Raw genomic sequence first — 20631 nt, 5'->3', positions numbered from 1 at the left:
GCTCTCAGTAAAAAGCTGATTTATTTTGTGGAGGTATCGATCGCTCTCTGCATTAAAGATTATAATTCATTACCCCGGCCCTTTTAATACATTAAACATTCAAAATAAAAATAAAATAAAATCGAGGTAGGTGAGAGGAGAGCACTCAGACACTGTCCACTCACACATGCACACACGCTTTCCATTTCAATTACATTTGGATAAACACTTAAACCTCAAAATTCAGCCACCATTTTCAGAAGGGTATAATTATCGTTAATGTAGAATTTTATTAAAACATTTTAATTATTATTAAGTCGGTATTATATATATATTTAAATAATAATAAAAAGAATTGAAGATTTACATTTACATTCTGAAACTTATTTTTCTTCTAGTACTTTTATTATTTATTCTAGCAATCTGACATACGTTTTTGCCTGGTGAACACAAAAGGGGGGTTGGGGGGCACTTAGTAAATTAGTAGCCTAACAACTCTTTTAGGCGAAATTCAACATAATGGTAATGACCATTACATGGGCAAGCAAGCACCACACACAGTTTCAGAAAATAAAAAAAAAATTAAAAAGTTTTCTTAGCAGAAACTTCCTTAATGTAGGCTATAAAGTGCATATCATGAAAATTGGGATGGTAGCTGAATTACACAAAACAAGCTAGACCTCAAAACCAGAGGAGAATGCTACGGAAACAATTCAAGAGAGCCAAAATAATTGTGAATGCATGAAAAGATCTATCAGTGGTGGTAGTGCATTCAGTGTGGGCAGAGCACTGTACAAATGCAAGATCTATGACAAAAACAGAACCAAACAGGATAGAGATACAATGGATCATTTTATAATGGAGCGAATAGGCAATCATACATTGCCCACAAATGCAATGCCCACAAATGACCCACTGTTCCATTATCACGCTGAGCACTCATCCTACATCTACCATCTAATATTTTTTAATCGCAAATGCTGCATTTATGGCTTGTACACAGCAAGTGACACAATGCCTTTTATTGATGTAAATCAAAACAGTAGCTATCTATGCTCACTTAGCTCTTTGGTTATCAAGTTTTATAGTAGTGACACTACAAATTAAGGTCTAGTTCACATAGAATGCTATTACTGTGCTGGACGGACTTTGACTGCTGCATATCGCTGATTTTTCAGCGTCGCGCACTAGCGCGGCATTTTAAGAAGTTAAAGTTTTATGGGGAAGTCCACTCCACAGCTGCAACGATAACGTCACAGAATAACGATATCGTATAGGAATCGCTTTCACGACGATTTTTTCCCCCTCCAGACTCGACTAGAAACGACAAAGAACTGCACTATAATGAACGGAGAGTTATCGTCTGTTTGTATAATTAAAAGTTATCCTTATAGCTTATTGTTAATTTTGGTTTGGACAGGAATTAAAATTGTAAAATGCATCTGTAAGTACTGCTTTTCTATGTTTAAACGGAACAACGCGTTCTCTGTGAAAAGCAATTATTAAGAACATTTCTTTTGGTAAATATTATGGAGATAATAATGCTCAGCACCATATTGCTGCAGAGTAATGTGGTAAACAAACTATAATGTTATTTTAACTGCCTCCATGTGCTCTGGGACTTTTGCAATTGTTAAATATTATATTAGGAATATTAAATTAAATATATGCTACACATTTGTCTGACAGAAAGAGATGCTATCACCTCTCTCATACAATACAGTAAACATCTTTAATATTTTAGTAGAAACCAACAAAAGAGAAACGCACACACACAGGCTAGGTAGACACTCTGCAGGAGATGAAGCTTAACTTACCTGACGCTTCACTAAAAATAATTCTCTCACAATGTATTATGTAGCCGCAGTGTTTACTGGAGAAGAACAAAAGTAAACTGCGTATTTAATTAAAGGAATCATATATGCACAAAAGAGCTGTCTCCTAAACCCATCTTCACGAGAAGATGCTGGTACATTTAAAACTTCAAACTAGGCTATATTGTGACAAAACCTTCACCCGTTCTTTCATGAACATTCTCCTCATATGTGACTCTACCGAAAGTCCTTATGCCTCCTTCAACCCTCCATCACCCCCACCTGAGTTTAAACCTCTACTCCCCTCAACGCTGGTGTTTCTAGCTCTGACAGGCTTTCAGCTAGTAAATCAGTGAATTAATCTTGAGGGGCAGCAGAGTGTCCTGGGTTCTGCTAAAGATCCATTTTCATTTCACAAGCAGCCCCCCACGCCAGCGCCTCCTCCAGCATCCATAAACATCAGCGACCAACTCCTGCTGACCCCATCCGACTCTCTCTAACACTCATTTACCCGCTCACCCGCTTTCTCAATGAGATGAGGTATCTGTTCTCACAGTCCTGACTCACTTTGGTATCCTATAGGTGAGATAAACATGATCAAAGAGCAAACAACACTTTTTCTTTAAAAACAACCTTGTAGTTTTTTCTCTTCATATATATAGACTAACAGAGGCCCTGGGGCTTGTGGGGGCTGTAGTGACACAATCACATTTCATTGTACAATAGCACTAAACTATTTATGTGGTAACAAACGCAACCGGCATTTAAGAACCTGTCAAATTGTTGGTCCTATTGTAATATGCACAAAATGTTCAGGAGCGGTTTTAGAGCATTTCATCTGCACTTTTTGCTTTTTGGTGGGGCAGATGATGTACTAGATAACTAGAAAACATATAATGCCACCAATAGAGAAAGGAGACTGATTAAACATTAAGTAAACATATGATTGAACAATAACCTTTAAGGCTCATGAAAATGCATAAATAAAAACACCCACCTTACATTTTTTAAGAAACAAATTGGGGGGAAAAAAAACTACATGTGGGTTAATAAATTAAAAATGAGGTCTGAACTTACCTATCAATTTACAGTCTAAAAATGTAAAATAAATAAATAAATAAAAATTCACTAGACACAAAGAGTTTCCTGATATCACTCTCCTAAAAATGCTCTTAATTTTTTCTTATTTTGATGTTGCTTGTGTCCCAAAACAGTACATACATCATATGTGGTAGAACTTCAGTTTGTAGTCCTAAATACTGGAAGAAAAACAGCCTTTTTGAGTCATTTTCTAATCCTTATCTAGCAACTTATGCTTACAGCAGCTTCACTGTTATATGATTGTGTATAATTTATATCGTAGAACAAAATGTAAAAGTCTCTTCAAGTAATGCTAACCAGAGACCTTACTGTACTCATAAATCAAAAACCATGATTCTTTAAAACCCTTAAGAATATGCAGAGGGAGCTCATGGTGAATCAGCCTTCCAGTTTGACCTACAAATCATACATGCGTCATAACCGAATAGCTCATTTAAAGGGGTCATAGGATGCTACATGCACTTTGCAAGTTGTTTGAACTGAAATGTGTGTTGGCAGTGTGTGTACACAACCACCCTATAATGATAAAAATCCACCCAGTGGTTTTTTTTAATCTACTAAAATCTTTACCCCTTTCTCAAATCGAGCCGATCTCAGATGCCTGTCTGTGTGACGTCACAAAAACAGGCCCCCTCCCACGATAGTTTGATTAGTGTTTCAGAACAGACTGGACTGGCGTCTTACCTTAGACCCGCCCTGAGTGCAGTGTTGCCAGATTGCAATTGGGCTCCTTTTGGTCATGTCTAACTGGGAAAAAATGCATTGGGCAGGTTGATAAAATTTGGGCTGGTTTTTGATGCAACTGGCGGGTTTTATTTTTGACTATAAACATGATATTTTTATTAATTTTCCATTCAAACGAACTTTACAATAAAGTAAAATATGTAATGTTGATGTTTTGAAATTATATGGTTCATTTTGTCCAATAAAGTTCAGGACAGTCCTGTCCAATCAGACTTCAATCTTGATTGGCGGGTTGTTGTAATCGTTGCACTCGTTAAGCCAATATCACAAAGTTATTAGCAAAGCTGTAAGTGTTTCTATCATCATCATGCCAAAGTGGGGTAAATATAGAAAGTCCTACCGAAAAGAATGGGAGAGCGACCCATCTCTGAAAACATGGATTTCACCTGTGGTAGGCGACGAGTCAAAGGCAGTAGAACTGCTCTGAAAAATCAACAAAGTGCAGGGGAAGAAAGGTGCAAGTGATGTACTGGATATATTGGAAGAATCAAACATCTCGCATGCAAGTGCTTCCTGTGAAATTTGCTTGACCTACAGACCAAGACAAAAATTTGAGCCACTAATTCCATATCAGAGACAGTATAATGAACTTACATGTGAACTTACCTCTCACTCAAATCAAATGAAAAGTTTTAACAAGAAACACAAATAAAAACGGAACAGACTATGGTAGAGGATTAATTGTCTGTCTAGTGTGAAATCAGGAAATTCTGCACATGAACATTAAACCACTGAAAGAAAAATTGAAACTGATGAATCTTAAACTGTATTGAATCATTCACTTTCTGCTGCTGTACCAGTTATAAACAAGGTTATTTAAAAAAAAAAAAAAGGTAAAAAATTCAGTTCATAATAAACGTGCTATCATATGAAACATTTAAACATTAAACGCGTTTTATTATTTTATAAGAGTTAGGAAGAGTCATTGATCTTTCAGCTTTTAGTTTGCACAGTTTTTTTTATTTGCGCACAGTAAATACGGTCAATCAGAAATCAGAGCACAGTTAAACGATTTAAAGGAACATGCTAACACAAAAAAACACAAATTGCACTGTGCTCCAAGTGTTAAAGCTTTTACTGTGTCAGCGGGAGCAGCAGGGCAGTGTCTGATCAAGGATGACCAAAAGCGGCGTGAAATTAGAATCGCTGCCTACATTGCTTGTCACACTTCAATAAATGCGGTGGACGATTTGTCAGACATTTTGAAAAACGAGATGGGAACATTCCAAATGCACCGGCCGTTATCAAATCTGTCCTCGCGCCACACTTCAGAGAAGAACTTGTGGAGGATGTCGGTGAGTCTCCATATTCCCTGTATCTCGATGAAAGCACTGACATATCCGTGAACAAACTTCTCTGTATTTGTGTGAAATACCACTCAAAAAAACACAACAAGTTTGTAAGTACATATCTTGGACTTGTGGAGCTGACAGATGCTGATGCTATCAGACACTGTTGTTGTCTTTATATCCCAGAACGGCCTGCAGATCAAAAACATGATGGGCATTGCCACAGATGGTACCAGCGTAATGGTTGGAAAACACCATTCCGTATTCACCTTACTTAAACAAATGCAGCCAAACCTACAGCTTATTCGTTGTGTTTGCCATTCACTTGACATTGTTGCAAATAAAGCAATGCAGCTTCTTCTGAGCAACATAGAATACATGGCTAGAGAAACCTACAACTGGTTTGCTCATTCAGCAAAGCGGCAGTATGACTACAAGAATATATACGAGACTATTAATAACGGGGGCTGCCCTCTGAAATTAATAAGTCCAAGTCCAAGCTGTACCCGTTGGCTTGTGATGGCTGACTGCATTGCCCGTATTGTGGATCAAAAAGATGCCCTCACACTGCACTTTAACATGGCTTCAAGTTCAGAGCAGTTATACTGCTCGGCTTTTAAAGGAGATGTACAATGACAAAACTAATCTCCTTTACATGTACTTTCTTCAGCCTGTTCTGATGGAAATCAAAGCTGTGAATAAATGCTTTCAGTTGGAAACCGGAAACACCCTCGGTGTGTTTAGAGACTTGGAAAGACTATACATGACAACTGCTAGACGCGTTCTCAAACCAAGTGTCTTACGCATGAGTAATGACAAGCAGCTCCAGGAACTTGACCTCACACAGTCTGGCATATTCCTCTCCCCTCTGGATGCGGACCTGGGTACCACATTTATGGACCAACTGGAGGAAAGCAGGTTAGCCCCCGACATGAAGGAGAGAATTGCATTGCGCTGTATGGATTTTCTGAAAGAACTTGTAAAGCAGTACCAATTGTGCTTACCTGCTTCAATGGAAATGTTGCGCAAACTGAAGCTCCTGTGCCCAAAATCCGTTATGCCCACTTTAAATAGGCCTGGAGTAAAGGACTTGCCAGCTTATCTTTTCTCATGCCCGACTGATACATTAGAATCGCAATGGAGGAATGTGGCATCAGCAGGCTTCTCTGATGATCAGGACATTGACAAGTTTTGGCTGGAAGTCGAAGCATTTAAAGATGCAGGAGGACACAAGTGTTTCTAGGAATTAGCGCAAGGTGCCATAAGACTTCTTGTTCTGCCTGTTTCCAATGCCCATGTCGAGCGAGCATTTTCCTTGGTCTCGCTTTTGAAAGATGACACTAGAAATCGCATGGGACTACCGCTACTCTCCAGCATCATGGACGTGCGTACTGGCCTGGCAAACTTTCAAACCTCCCCGGCAGTTGCTGGAGAGATTTGACTCAACGATGTATTAATCACTCTGGTTCTGACTGTACAAAGTTTGTTCTATAACATTTCAAGAGACGTTCTCATCAGTTCTGCGAAGATTCTCTGCATTAAGTCCCTATAAAAAGGTAAGCGTGTTTATACGCTATTATTCTGCTATAAAATTCTGATGTCATGTTTGATAATTAAACAAAACGTATACAGGTAGCTAACGTGTGTGTCTAAATAGTGCCCTTTGCACGAACCCATTTGTTTTGGGTTTTCGTTTTTTTCTATTGTATTAGTTATCACAGTATGCATTTTGGGCTGGCATTTTTTTAAATGGGCGGGTTTTAAGCTGTAGTTGGGCTGGAAATCTTCAGTCCAATCTGGCAACACTGCCTGAGTGAGCTGTCATCAGTCCGCCATTGTTTCACCGCCGGAGCAGATGTAGACAAGAATGACTCCTAAGCGATTGAGGTGTTCTGTTGTTGGATGTAATAATGAACATAGGAGTCGTCATTTACTCCCGACATCTGAGCCACTGAAGACGCAGTGGATTACGTTTGTTTCTGAAGGGAATGCGCCCCCGATCTACATAAATGCTTCTATGTTCGCGCGAATCATTCATGATCCAGCTTCACCGACAGAAGAAGTGAGTATAAGGTTTTTTAATGAATCTTTGCAAATCACCTTTCCTAATAATGTGCTAATTAGCAAGTTTCACAATGAATAACAGCTAAAGTAAACAGTCTCTCTGAGAGCAGCTTGGAAGAGAGGGGCGGGGTCAGCAGAGCTCATTAACATTTAAAGTAAAATGCTACAAAACGGCTTGCTCTGAAAAGCGCTGTTTTTGACAGGGTAAAAAAAAATTGTTTTTACACTACCATTGACCCCAAAGAATCATATCAACTTGTGGAAAATGGGCATCCGATGACCCCTTTAACTAGAACATCCTACTTTGACTAAGCAGGGAGCCGTCAAGACCAAAGGTGCTGAACCAAGTATAAAACTTCTGCAGTATCTCAAAGCCCAAAATAGCAGCCAAACAAGACATTTAATGTTAAGAACATTAAAAAAAGGTAAATGATAATGATGAACTACACAGCCAGCGCAGGCCAGTGGGGGACAAACGGAGTGAGTATAGAGCATGCTGCTTGTTCACACATACATTTATGCAGGACTATTTTAAATAAACTGAACAAAAGTGCAACTTATTGTATGGAAAGCATTAGCGTTGACATTTTAATGATCGCCTTTTGTGTTCAACAATGGAAGAAAAAAATCCTGTGCATTTGGAGCGACATGAGGGTGGATTAAAAAAATGCTAAGCAACTGTAACTTGCTTAGACTAAAATGTAGAGACGTGCTTTTTTTATCTTGGAACTTAATAATCAAAGATAAAAAAATTATTTGGGAAGTCACATTCAAATCCACTTGGCTCAAAAAGCCCCATGACACTTCTGGCTGCACCCACAAGATTAAACCAGATTAAACTGCGACAGAGCACCAGGATGAAATGGCAGGGCCGCGAGTGATAGCGAGCTCCGTTTGACTGGCAGAATCTGGGGTTATGAGTCTGACGATACACAGGGAACGCAGCTGGAGGGAACCAGAGAGAGAGACATGATAGGATCATGGAAAACGAGCGCACGAGGGCATGGGAGAGAGAGATAAGGCGAGAGCAGCAAAAAAGAGAAGAGGAGCTCTCATATTGCCGTGCTTCTGCTGCTGGCGTATAGGATGCACTCCAGTGTAATCGTCACTGAAGGGTTACTATTTCAGCAGCAGCCGCACACTGGCTGCTTTCACTGTGCCAATACAGCAAATTAAATAACACTTTACTAAGAGGGCTAGAGAGAGAGGGACACAGAGCTAGATTGCATGAGGGAGGAAAGGAAGAGAGAAGTGCTGATGGGACGGTGATGAAGTCTGGATTTAGGATAATTACTCTGCTGAGCTCTTCCTCCCTCTCTCTCTTGCGCTCCCTTTTTTCTCCTCCGCTCTCATTATTTGGAGAAGCTCGCCTGATGACAGTATCTGAGCCGCCTGTCGCTTATTAAAAAACGAAAATTGCTTCAGATGAGTTTATTAAACATCTCTCCCTCTCTCTCTTTTTCATCTGCCTCCCTCACACTCTCCTTTCTTTCACAGATATAGCAGCATGTTGAGATGAAAGAAGACTCATCTTTTTTTGGAAAGCACTATGAGAGATTCTCAAATCGTACGATACGAGTGGGGAAAAAATAAATGGTCGCGCAACAATTAGGAGTTCTTCTCGAAGAATTTGACAAAATCAATCGGCATCAATATTTCAAAATGTTTCATCTGCTCTAAATCCATTTGCTGACATTATACTATTAACTAGAAGGCTTACGGTGTAATTAATGAAAGTTGCATTAAGAGCGGCCCCAGCCATTAGTTCAGAGAGGGGAGTTGACTTTAATGAGGGTCTTTTATCATACTGGAAGACAGAAAGTACATTGAAGAAGTACAAATAGTGCACTTTCATTAGAGGTTAAGTGTTACAACCATTGACATACTCTTTTGCTTCCTTTGATTGCCTTAATTCAATTTTTATTCAACTCTATAAACAATATTCACGTAGGATATCTTCTATAATTTCAATGCTAATGCAGTGCAAATCATATAATTGCAGGAAATTGTTTCTGGAAGGAGAAACAACGAGAGTAAGCAATAAACAGATTTGAAAGACACCAAACTTGAGATATAACTTTAAAAAAAAAAAGATATTTGTTATAAAGCAGCATTTTTGTGTATGATTCTATGCAGCTGAGTAAATGTTTAATTTTTGGGTGAACTACCACTTGTAAGCCCACATTGTTATTAATATTAACACAAATCCAATAGCAATATGACTCCCAACAGGAAGCTGATAGCAATCATTGAATTCCATGTAGCACTGGTTTAGTGATATGAATAAATCAGGTGGTGTCAGGCAGCTGTTGATGTTTGTAGGGGCTGCATCAGGTAAAAGCGAGACAGTGATGTGACGGAAAAGCAGTTTGTGTGGCGTTTCCACAGCAACTATGCCATCCTCTCATAATTTGCTCTTTGGCGGTGAACCTGGAGGTGAAAAACAGGTCTAATGGAGCACACGCACATACAGTAACAGACATTTACATGAACACTAATGTTTGGAGTTCAGCCACTGTGTGAGATCTCAATAACATTATGTCATAACTGTGATTATTAGAGCAAGGATCGTTCATGAAACATGTTACATTTAAAAAAAAAAAAAAAAGGTGCAAATATTAGCACCAGTCAATATGTTTGGGAGTGTTTAATATTTAGTCATACGAAATTCTAAATTAGTCAGTGTGCTGCTTTTTAATTAATTTATTTTAGCAAGGTAAACACTGCTTCCATTAAAAACGCTAATGTAGTCAGTGTTGGTTTGTTATTAGCGCTAACTACAAGCGTACAGCTATCACATAAGAATAGCTTTAAATTGCACAAGTTTGTACTCTGTGTCCCAGAACACAGAAAAAAAACAACACAAATACATTGACGTCAGTCAGGACTACCAATTACTTGTCCTCTCACTGCGGGAGGAATAAGATGGAAGACTTTGAGGTGAAAAATACTCAAAATGTACATATTGATAAAGTGCAGAACCACTGGGTACAGTTTGTTTAGAAAGCATAAATCAAGGGTGATTATGAATTTTAAATAATTATAAATATCTGCTATCTCTTTAGGAAATGAAATCAACGTTAAAAATGCAAAATGTAAAGAATAATGTTTTGAAGAACTCACTATAAGTAAAAGGGTGTGTATGAGATATGTGGTCCAGGTAAACCCTATGTTGGATGTAACCCTATGTATGTAAAAGGCTAGTAAAACCTGACATTTTTGGTCCCCACATGGAAAACAGCTTATACCTTTTTTTTATAAATGTAAAAATGCAGAAAGTTCTCTGTGAGGGTTATTTCTAGGGGATAGACTATACAGTCTGTATAGTATAAAACTCACTATATAAGTCCCAATAAAACATGAAAACCCAACAAGCGTGTGTGATGACAGACCTCGTGGGAAGTATGCAGGCAACATTGTTTCGTAGAGCTCTTTGTCAGACTTCAGAAACACACAGAAGATGACCCGGTCCAGCTGAGAGCAGATTAAAACAGAAAAAGAGACAAGAAATAAAAAATAAATGACCAGAGAGAATCTCACTTTCAAGTTATGATTTTGCTACTGCACAGCAGAAACCGACACAACTGAGACCATACCTGTATTAATATATCACAAACTTCATCCAAATGAAACAAATATGCTCCTTCATCCTTACTACACTCTCTTAAGTCATAGCAGAAATTTGCTTCAAGTCTTGTGAATAAAGTTAAAGGAAAGAAAATAATGTTTGTTTAAAAAAAGCTTCTAGACCTACATTAAGTTCATTTCTATCGAAGTGTTTGTTTGAGATATTATTTTCGGTGGCATGAATTGAACTTCAAATAATCCGTATAACTGAAGAAAAAGGTTCATTTGTCCAATTCACTGATTTTTGACTTGTAGCCTCTCAGTCTTATGTGAAGAGAGGGTCTGCTGAAAAGGAGCACTTTGGTGCAATCGCTTAGCATATTCTAATGTCTGAGTCTTTCTAGCCGGAGAGGCACAGTGCCAGTGACCTAACTGTCCTTGACAGAACACCAGCACCAGTCCCAAATGCTTCATGGCAAGCAACAACATAAAAAGAATACATCGAGATCCGTGCCAGCATCCTAGAACCTCCATCTCCATGACAACAGTGGTGAGGGCAGGTGGGCTGTTCCTGCTTCTAATCATGTTCCTGTAACACATCATTGCATCCAGCTAGCACTCCTACTCTGCCACTGAAATCTCTCTCACTCTCATTTTTCTCTCTTTGGTCTCTAGCATTGTCTTTTTTCATTGCCTTTAGCCAAATATCTCTCCCTCTCTGGCTCACTCATCCTGTGTCGCTTTGTCTGTCTGATTCAGATTCAAAATAATGCTTTACATTGCCAAAGCATTTGTAACATTATAAACATGCACATATGTAATGGACCACAGAAATTTTCCATTTGATTTTTACATGGTTTCTGGGTTAAAAGCATATGGCAAACTATTTACCACACACTATCAATAAGAAAATCATATAATATTTTTTGTTTGTTTATATGAACATACTATTTACAGAATGTAACACCAAATAATAGCAAATTCAATTTTATACGTTTTTAAAAAATGTTTCAAAAGCATAAAACATATTTTATGCAGTTTCATTTGATACTACGAAATGTTATTGTTAATAGTTGCTTTCTTTTCGAACCATTACCCATCAAATCCTCAATAAACACTGCAGGGGCCATGAAGGTTGCAAGGAGGTATACATTTAATTTAACTAAGCTAAGTGTTTACTAAAAAATGGCTCACTCACGTATCATCATCATCATTTCAAGTTCATTTTGATCCAGGCATGAGTGGCTTTGTCGAAGTGGGTGACTTGTTCACTCTGTAATTAATTAGTCAGTCCATTTTCACCAAGCCTGACGCATTCAGGTCGATTCGCAGATTGGCTGCGATCATGATAGTTGGGCGTTATCGAATTGACAGGGTAATCAGCCAATCACAGTGACGTGGAGGCACCACCTACTTTTATGTGATCTTTTGCTGTTATTTTTTTTATTACCCCTCACATTTGCTCTTAAAAAACATGGCCTTACAGGGCTGTACAGTGCGACATATATGAAAAAAATGGTCTGTGCGATGAATAAATTTACCACTGTAGCACGCGTGTGATACAGTTTTGCATGTTCATAACACAGCCGCTTAATAGTGTGAAGTGATTTCGTTGTGCTTGTTTGTGTGTGTGTGATTGATTATACTTGGTAGTTAGGGGTGTGCGATATGACGATTTTTGATCATGGACGATTAAAATGTCTCCATGATCTGCTGTTGAAGAAATAGCGTTGTATCGTGCTACAGCGCACATTCTATCAGCTGCAGACAGTTCTCCTCCCTCCGTCTCAATATAATGTACAACGCCACATGCATTCACATCAGTGTTAGCTCAGCGGTAGAGTTACTCTCACGGGACACTGCACTTATGCGCAATCACAAAACTACATTATTTCCATTTGCTTTAAAGGAATACCGGTTAAACATTTAATTCACGTGCTGTTCTGCATGCGCTTTTTATGAGCACGCACTCATGAAGCGCGCTCACACTGAGAGCCTGTCAAAAAGCGCCTGATTATTGGACCAAGTTGTCTTTCGCGTCTGATTGATTTAGCGTCTAATACTGTCAAAAACACTCAAGGTTTACATATAAACACAGTTGGTTATGTCTGAAATGAAAGTAAACAGTTGAGAGAGAAGATTTTTATCTTTGCTCACTTTGGCCTAAATGTCTGCCATTCTTTTTTATTTTATATTTTGCTAATGTGTAAGAGGTGTTATGTTTCTGCACTCTTCCATTTTTATCAAATTAAGAAAACTTTGTCTAAAAACAATTTTTTGTATTTTTTGTGCTCTGTATGGAATATCCGTGCCTGTTTAAGTGATGAACTCCATGTGTTTGTTTTCAGACATGATAACAGACGTTTTATACTTGTGCTACAACTTTTTGGCCTGTGCTACAAAACTTTCAACCTCTGTAGCACCAGTGCTATGTGAAAAAAAAGTTAACGTACAGCCCTGCCTTAGATGTATTTAGACATATTTTGTAACTTTTTTTTAAGTACTGTTGATTATTTTCTGCTGATGGTACACATTACGCAATTTTATAAATAATAAAAGTAGAATAAATAGAATGAATTAAAAATATAATAATAATATAAAGCTAATAAAACTATTCCAAAACTATAAAAGTGCTTTCTCTCTTCCATTCTGTACTATTCTCTGGGTGCATATGGAAAGTGGGAGGGTTAGCAAGCAGCAAAGCGCTGGTTAATTAGTGTGCCATAATTAGGGTGTCTCTGTCATTTTGTATGTCTGTAGCGTAAAAGACGGCAAGAGCAAATAAGCATGCCGCGCAGAGTGAGATGAAAGCTCAGGACAGGAGAGACAGATCAGTGAGAGATGAGAGAGGGGGAAAAAACACAGATGTGACCAGTGAAAATCGAGCGAGAGAGAGAGAGAGAGAGAGAGAGCGGCTGCAGTATGGGACATGCATAAGTTTTGGCAAAGACATCCTGATGGCTCATTTCCTGTTAAATTTACTCTAGACTCACATTAAGTTCCAAGGGCCAGAGATTGTGTCAATGCGTTTGTGGATTTTTTGTATTCGTGCTGTTCTGCGAAGCCAATACAAGCTCCGTTAGGAACCAATTAAAACTGCGAGGTTATATTTGTGTGTGTGTGTGTGTGTGTGTGCATGCTGACTCAGAAAAGAAAGTCCCTATGCAGCCACCATCTGTTTGCCACGACGTGTTCCTCATCGAACAATGACAACAATGGCAAGAAAAGAATACCAGTAGGGAAATGACACACACCTTCTCGTGATTTTGCTCCAGGTATTCTCTCACTGCTCTCAGGGCAACTTCGACTGCTTGATCAGGTGGATATCCTGCACCACACCACACATCATCCAACCCATGAACACAATACACATCAGATTTATACTAGGACTTTTAATCGATTAACATGTTTAAATTATGATTATTAAAAAAGACTAAAAAAGGGATAGTTCATCCAAAAATTAAAATTCTGTTATTAATTACTCACCCTCATGTCGTTCCAAAACCATAAGACCTTTGTTCATTTTCGGAACACAAATTAAGATATTTTTGATGAAATCCAAGAGTTTTCTGACCCTCCATAGACAGCAATGCAATGACACGTTCAAGACCCAGAAAGGTGGTAAGGAAATCGTTAAAATAGTCCCGTTAAAATAGTAAAATGTTAAAATAGCAAAATGTGATATCAGTGGTTCAATCTTAATTTTACGGTGCTACGAGAATACTTTTTGTATGCAAAGAAAACAAAAATAATGACTTTATTCAACAATTTCTTCTCTTCCACATGCAAGCATCGTGGTACTCTCGTAAACGCGCAGTGGAGACTGACACGGAAGAGAAGAAACTGTTGAATAAAGTCATTATTTTTGTTTCTTTGTGCACAAAAAGTATTCTCGTAGCTTCATAACATTACGGTTGAACCACTTATGTCACATGGACTATTTTAACAATGTCCTCACTACCTTTCTGGGCCTTGAAATTGTCAGTTGTGTTGTTGTCTATGGAGGGTCAGAAAGCTCTTGGATTTCATCAAAAATATCTTAATTTGTGTTCCAAAAATGAACAAAGGTCTTACAGGTTTGGAACAACATGAGGGTGAGTAATTAAGGACAGAATTTTCATTTTTGGGTGAAGTATCTCTTTAAATTATAATGCGCTGAATGACTAAATAAATCACCACAATCAATTGCACCCATATAAAGATAAATAAGACATTATTGAGGCAGATCAGAAAATGAATTTATTTTTATAATTAATCAAAAAATGATTAATTTGATGCATTAAAGTGTCATCCCCAACACAAAGTAAACGAAAACAGCCTTGATATTTTTTATAGATATACACATTACTTTGATTGTAATGATCTAATTTGTATGATTAACCAAGAGGCATCAACATGTTCACACCTTGTCAGCACTCACAATTCTGCCGATGCACGGCACCATATTTTCTGCTTGAGGACTTGAAAATGAATTACTGATGGTAGTTGTTTTCAAACTGAAGCTGTTTGCCGGGTTCATTTTTGAGTTTAATCTTGACACGTATAGCTAAGAAGGAGGATTATAATCACAGTGACATGCTCTCGCACCTAATCTCTCCTAATCTGACCGTCTAATCCCACCCTTAATCTGAAAATCCCTCATACTACTGCAAGTGATATCCACTCCCAGAATTTCTAAAATGAGGTTCCTGCTACATAAACCACCACAAATAAAAACACATGCATGAGCACAGAGGTCACATCATAGCTGAGGTTCCATTGATTAGGTTAGATAAGAGTGTCATAAACACTGGGGGTGAAGTACCATTGATGTTAGCCCACAAATGCGGTTAATGAATGATCATAGGTTTTAATAATAAATGAGCCCATTGAAAACACTTAATCAACCAACCTGTAATGAATTACACACAGTCATTTATAGACTATGAATACAAAGGACATATAAAAATAAATAATTGATGTAAGACAAAGCAATTAAAGATGAAAAGTAAACATTGATTGAGAAATAAAGCTGTAATTTGCACCTACCATACACTCCAGTAGAGATGCAGGGAAAAGCCTAGATATCAACATCAAAGAAACATAAAAAGAAATATAGACTTACAGTAATTGTTTTATCATCTGTGTATGAACCACTAAATGCTTCTTTAAATAAATGTGTTGTATTATAATAAAAGAAATTAAGGTTTACAAAGCACTTATTGTTGGACCTATTAGTACAAAACCACAACAAAACAACAGCTTTTACAAGGGAGGGTGAATGAAAATTGATTAATTACAACCCATTAAACATACAATCCATTACTAATGACAACGAGCCACTTGCGCCCTAGAATTAAGGGCCTTAAAAACAAAAGCTTTACTTAAAACAAATGGACCGAGTCACAGACAATTGTTGGTGTTTTAAAAGCATTTGCTGCTAAGGTACCACTTTGTGTCTTGCAAACCCCAGCACGTATGGATAGCACTTTGAAATCAATTAAGGGAATGAAATTTCTGTAATTTACTCTCCTTCATGTTCTTCCAAACCTTGAATGACTTACTTCTGAACACGAGATACATTGCTGAAAGTCCTTGCTGCCACTTTTCCATACAATGAAAGTGAATGAGGATGGGGGATGTTGAGCATAAAAATAACAAAAGACTGTTGCGTTCGCTTCATTCTGTTCCAAAGCTATCAGAGGACTTGTAATGATACGTTTAAGTTCATTTTGAGCTCAATTATCACCTGCCTCCTTGCACTTATATGGAAGAGCAGCCAGAACATTTACCACAACAACTTTTGTGTTTGATGGAAAATAATTATGCAGGTTTGAAATGACCAGTTTTGTTTTTGATAATTACAACTTCAGTAATTTAAATTAAGATGAAATAAATAAGAAATGAAATACAAGTATTAGAAAAATCAAACAAAAATCAAAAATAAGAAATAAGCTGAAGTACTAAAATTAATTCAACTATAACTAGAATAAAATGTAATAAAAAATATATAGCAATACAAAAACTGATAAAAGCACATACAATTATTAAAACTTAAAATAAAATTTAAATAAAAACTGATAATATCAAATAAAAGCTCATTCAAAATACTAATAAATACTATAAAAATATATAAATACTGCTAAAATATCACTGGAAATGAGTGAGTAAATTATGAGCATTTTTTAGATGAACTATTCCTAATAATAACACTTGGTTAAAGGTCTTTTTTCACAGTGAACACCAGTTACATAAAGATAAACAGGAAGTCCCCATAAGATATTATGATGCTGCAGCACTCCTTCCTGAGAACCTTAATGATAGATCTTAGCTGTGCCTGTGTATATTTTTATCCTTGCTGGTGCACTGTGTTAAAATCTTTTATACATGCAGTAACCTGTCTTCAGTAAATCAATCTCTGAAAGAAATAAAGCTGAAACGGCTCTCAACTGTTTTAGTAGATTCATATAAAAATTGTTAGGGCACCAGTGGAGTGCGAGTTATGCGCTGTGTTATGACTGGATTGCTGGCATTTTGATTCTCATACCCTGATGCAGCTGTGAGATGTGAGTGATACAGGGTGAGAGTTTAACATGTTAACTGTATACCTGAGTTTATGTGCAACCAGTGTGTAAGGTTCGAGATTGCGTTGGGCCAATAAAATTGCATACAAGTAGCTATATCCCAGCCAAGACATGAAGTCTGAATCTGTTATGAGTGTGTGAGATCCTCACCACTGTTCGCAGGTGATTCTTAGTTGCTGTGTGCAGACAGTTATAATAACAGTTTCTCAGTGCTTGTTCCTCTCTGTCCCCCACTGAATCATGGACTATCGGCCCCACGGTGTGAATAACATCTGTGAAACAGAGATAAAGCCAAAGACAGAGAGAAGTCATACAAAAATATCAGAAAAATATGTGATTGTGTTATATAACTCTAACTTCCTGTCTGTATGTCCTGTCAAGTGATTTTTAAAAAAGTGATTTTTTTTTCAGTTTATCTAAATTTTAAAGATTGCAATTTGAGCATATTCTGTATATAACAAAAAATAAACATAAACAAAAATGGATTATTTAGAATTTAGGTCTATTAAATGCTAAAACATGTTTTACAAATATGTTAAAGCACTATAAATTACCTATTTTAACCTCAATAGCAAAAAATGTTCCATTTAATAATGGTATCAGTATATCAACATCAGTAATATTGGCCTTGACAGATCTTGGCCTTTGTATTACAGTGCGACCTACTTACAGAAATAACAGATTGCTATTGGAAGGATCTTTTGGCTTGTTTCGTCTGATGATGTATGATAATATATGATGATATATTACGCCACAACATCGAAATATCTCATCGCAGTAATTGCTGTACTGATAGATGCTGTCAACACCTGAGGTGATGTTCAATCTTTCATCATAGTAAGCAACAGTTTCTGGCACAATTATTTAAAATAAATAATATTTATAAAAGAGTAAAATCATATGGAATCAGCTTCGAGCTGCATAATTGATTTCACAATCTTTTTACTGGCATGTTACCACTATTTACTGTAAGAACTGTAGTAATGCCAGATTCTAAGAACTGTTGGCAGATTCTATGGTTTCCATGGTACAAATTAATAAGAGCAATAGGAAACAGCTCAAGAGCATCAAATTTCCTATTCTAGTTCAAAAAGGAAGTTATCAATTTTATGCAAGACATTTTGCTTTTAAATCTAAAATGTAAAAGTGTTTAATTGAAAATCAGTTTTCTAAGTCTGTCAAAGAATATGATTATTTAAATCATTATAACAAATGTCTGTACTGCAATTGTTTCACACATAAAAGCTACCAAATGAATACAGTAAAAAGCTTTTGTAAGGCCTTCAGTAAAAGAAAGCTGATGTGTCACACAAACTTATTTATGCATTGTGTCTAGACTTTTGATTAGCTCTCCTCTTATGCACTTATAACTAACTGCACTTTCTGTTTGTTGTTCCCATCTCTGCCATCTGTCTGTTTCTCAGTTACTAAAGCCCCACTTGTCTCAGTCCTGCACCCTCTCATCTCAATTTCCTGTTTCCTCCTCCCATTGACACTCAGCTCAACCGCAGGCGTCGTGTCCGTTTCCCTTGTCCTTCTTTTCCGTCTACCTTCTGTCTAAAACATCCATCCATCTGTCCTCTCAATGTCTCGTGTCCTTGCGTGTCACATCTGTGGCATGTCCTCAATCTCTCCCCTTTGCTCCGCTTGTCCTTTGGATGTCCAGCAGCCCACTGTCAGTTACACTCCCACTCCTCTTTCCCTCATCCATCCACCCCCCGCATCCCTCCCCGACACCTCTCTGCGTTGCGTGCTGTCCGGCTGTGTTTATTTACCGCTGCACTCTGCAGTGTTTACAGCATCGATCCACCTCTGTTTGTTTAGTCCAGCCGCACCATCATACATCAAGTCGGGCAGAGACATTACTCACACAGAAACACACACACACACAAACATAAACACACCAAGGCTTGCAGACACTCGCATATGAAGTGCAAAAGGAAACAATGGACAGGAAATAAAAAACAACAGAGAACAGTGGGTATATGTTTGACTGGAAGTACAGTGTCACAAAGCGTTGTCATGTTTGTGGCACAGCGTGATCTGCTAAAGTGGGTGCAGAAGGAAGAGAGGAAGAGAGACAGGATGACATAATCACCGCAGACACAGGTGCAGCTGGAGGTTAAAGCAAACTACAAAAAACTGCCGGGAGGTTCAGATATGGCACTGCTCAACTCTCCCACTGTCGCTCCTGTATGCTCTCTAAAACAAACACACACAAGCACACTTACAACAGAGCGTGTGTGGGGAAGAAATGAACATTTTCTACAGAGTTCAGAGTTAGAATGTTGCATAATGTAGATTCAGAACCTTGTATGTAAACAATAATTTCTGAAACGCATCATTTAAGCTGTAAATTGGTGAGTTACCTTTCGTACTTGTTGTAAAGTCTATTTAAATAATAATACATACAAGAAGTACAGTGTGTGTGTACTTATGCATGTCAGGGTTTCAACACAAAATTAAAAATAAAGAAATGACATATTTATACATCTATATTTATATTTTTTATTTAAAGGGATAGGTCACCCAAAAATGAAAATTCTGTCATTAAAGGGGTCCTATTATGCTTTTTCACTTTTTGAATTTTAGTCAGTGTGAAGCGTGTATGTTTGGGCATAAAAAAGATCTTCAAACTTACAAATCTCAAAGTCCACTCCAAAGGTTCTAAATCCCTTTTCAAGAACTACAACGAACGGCTCGTTTGGACTACAGCGTTTGTTTTCCGGGTTTTGTGATATCACAAAGCGGCCCATTAGAATATCATTAAAATAATTCCCGCCTACGGAAATTCGAATGGTTGGGGGGTGGGGAGGGGCGAGGTCGTGGTTAGAAAGCTTGGTTGAGTGCATCAGACAAGACGACGACGAAGAAGAAGTGCTGCTGTAGCCTCAAGTTTTCGCAAGTTATTACACATGCACCTGAATAATTATGTATGTAAATATGTATGTTACAATTATGAAAAGTTTTTATAATAAATTGCTGACAGTACAATACTGGACAATTATATAATCTGCAGAATTTACACTTCAATTATGAGACTACAGTGTTTCCCATACATTGAGTGCGGGTGTTTTTATATCACTGTATTTCTGAAGGAAACCGGCAACCTTATAACAGATAACCTGCTTAATAATTATGCACACCTGAATATAAGGCATTTTTCACTTCCAGCCTTCATGAACAATAATATATAGATTATAAGTGATTAAATACAAGATTAATTATAGTAGTTACCGTATTAAGATTGATGTTGTTTGGAATTGGTAAAAATGTGCTTGGAAAAAAATATAATCAGAATATCAACTTGCATAATAATTATGCATGCACTGTATTTTTCCTCTTCTGCTGTTGTGGTAATGCAAGAAATGTTGTGAATGGTTGTCAAGGCAGTCAATCAGAATTTAGCAGCCTCATCTCTGATTGGCTGGAATTATGGCATATTGTAACGCTAGGTTGTGTTGAGCAAGCGATCCGTTGGCATTTAGAGAGCACTGAGGGCGGGCATCA

General features: G+C 37.6%; 1 protein-coding gene across 1 annotated transcript in view; it reads right to left on the bottom strand.

Annotated features, from left to right (window-relative positions):
- Window positions 1-9131: 9131 nt before the first annotated feature.
- The window catches only part of LOC107756486 (O-acetyl-ADP-ribose deacetylase MACROD1-like), a 19695-nt gene continuing 8195 nt past the window's right edge, over window positions 9132-20631 (bottom strand). Inside the window, exons 2-6 of the mRNA XM_016573634.1 lie at window positions 17272-17393; window positions 15587-15617; window positions 13813-13886; window positions 10384-10465; window positions 9132-9421 (exon numbers count right to left, since the gene is read on the bottom strand). Of these exons, the coding sequence (XP_016429120.1) occupies window positions 9396-9421; window positions 10384-10465; window positions 13813-13886; window positions 15587-15617; window positions 17272-17393 (335 nt within the window). The 3' untranslated portion in view covers window positions 9132-9395. The remainder of the gene's footprint in view (window positions 9422-10383; window positions 10466-13812; window positions 13887-15586; window positions 15618-17271; window positions 17394-20631) is intronic.

The sequence above is a fragment of the Sinocyclocheilus rhinocerous genome, unplaced genomic scaffold, assembly GCF_001515625.1.
Source record: "Sinocyclocheilus rhinocerous isolate Xijiao unplaced genomic scaffold, SAMN03320098_v1.1 scaffold111, whole genome shotgun sequence".
In the NCBI taxonomy this organism is placed as follows: domain Eukaryota; kingdom Metazoa; phylum Chordata; class Actinopteri; order Cypriniformes; family Cyprinidae; genus Sinocyclocheilus; species Sinocyclocheilus rhinocerous.
This window is presented reverse-complemented; position numbering and strand designations above follow the sequence as displayed.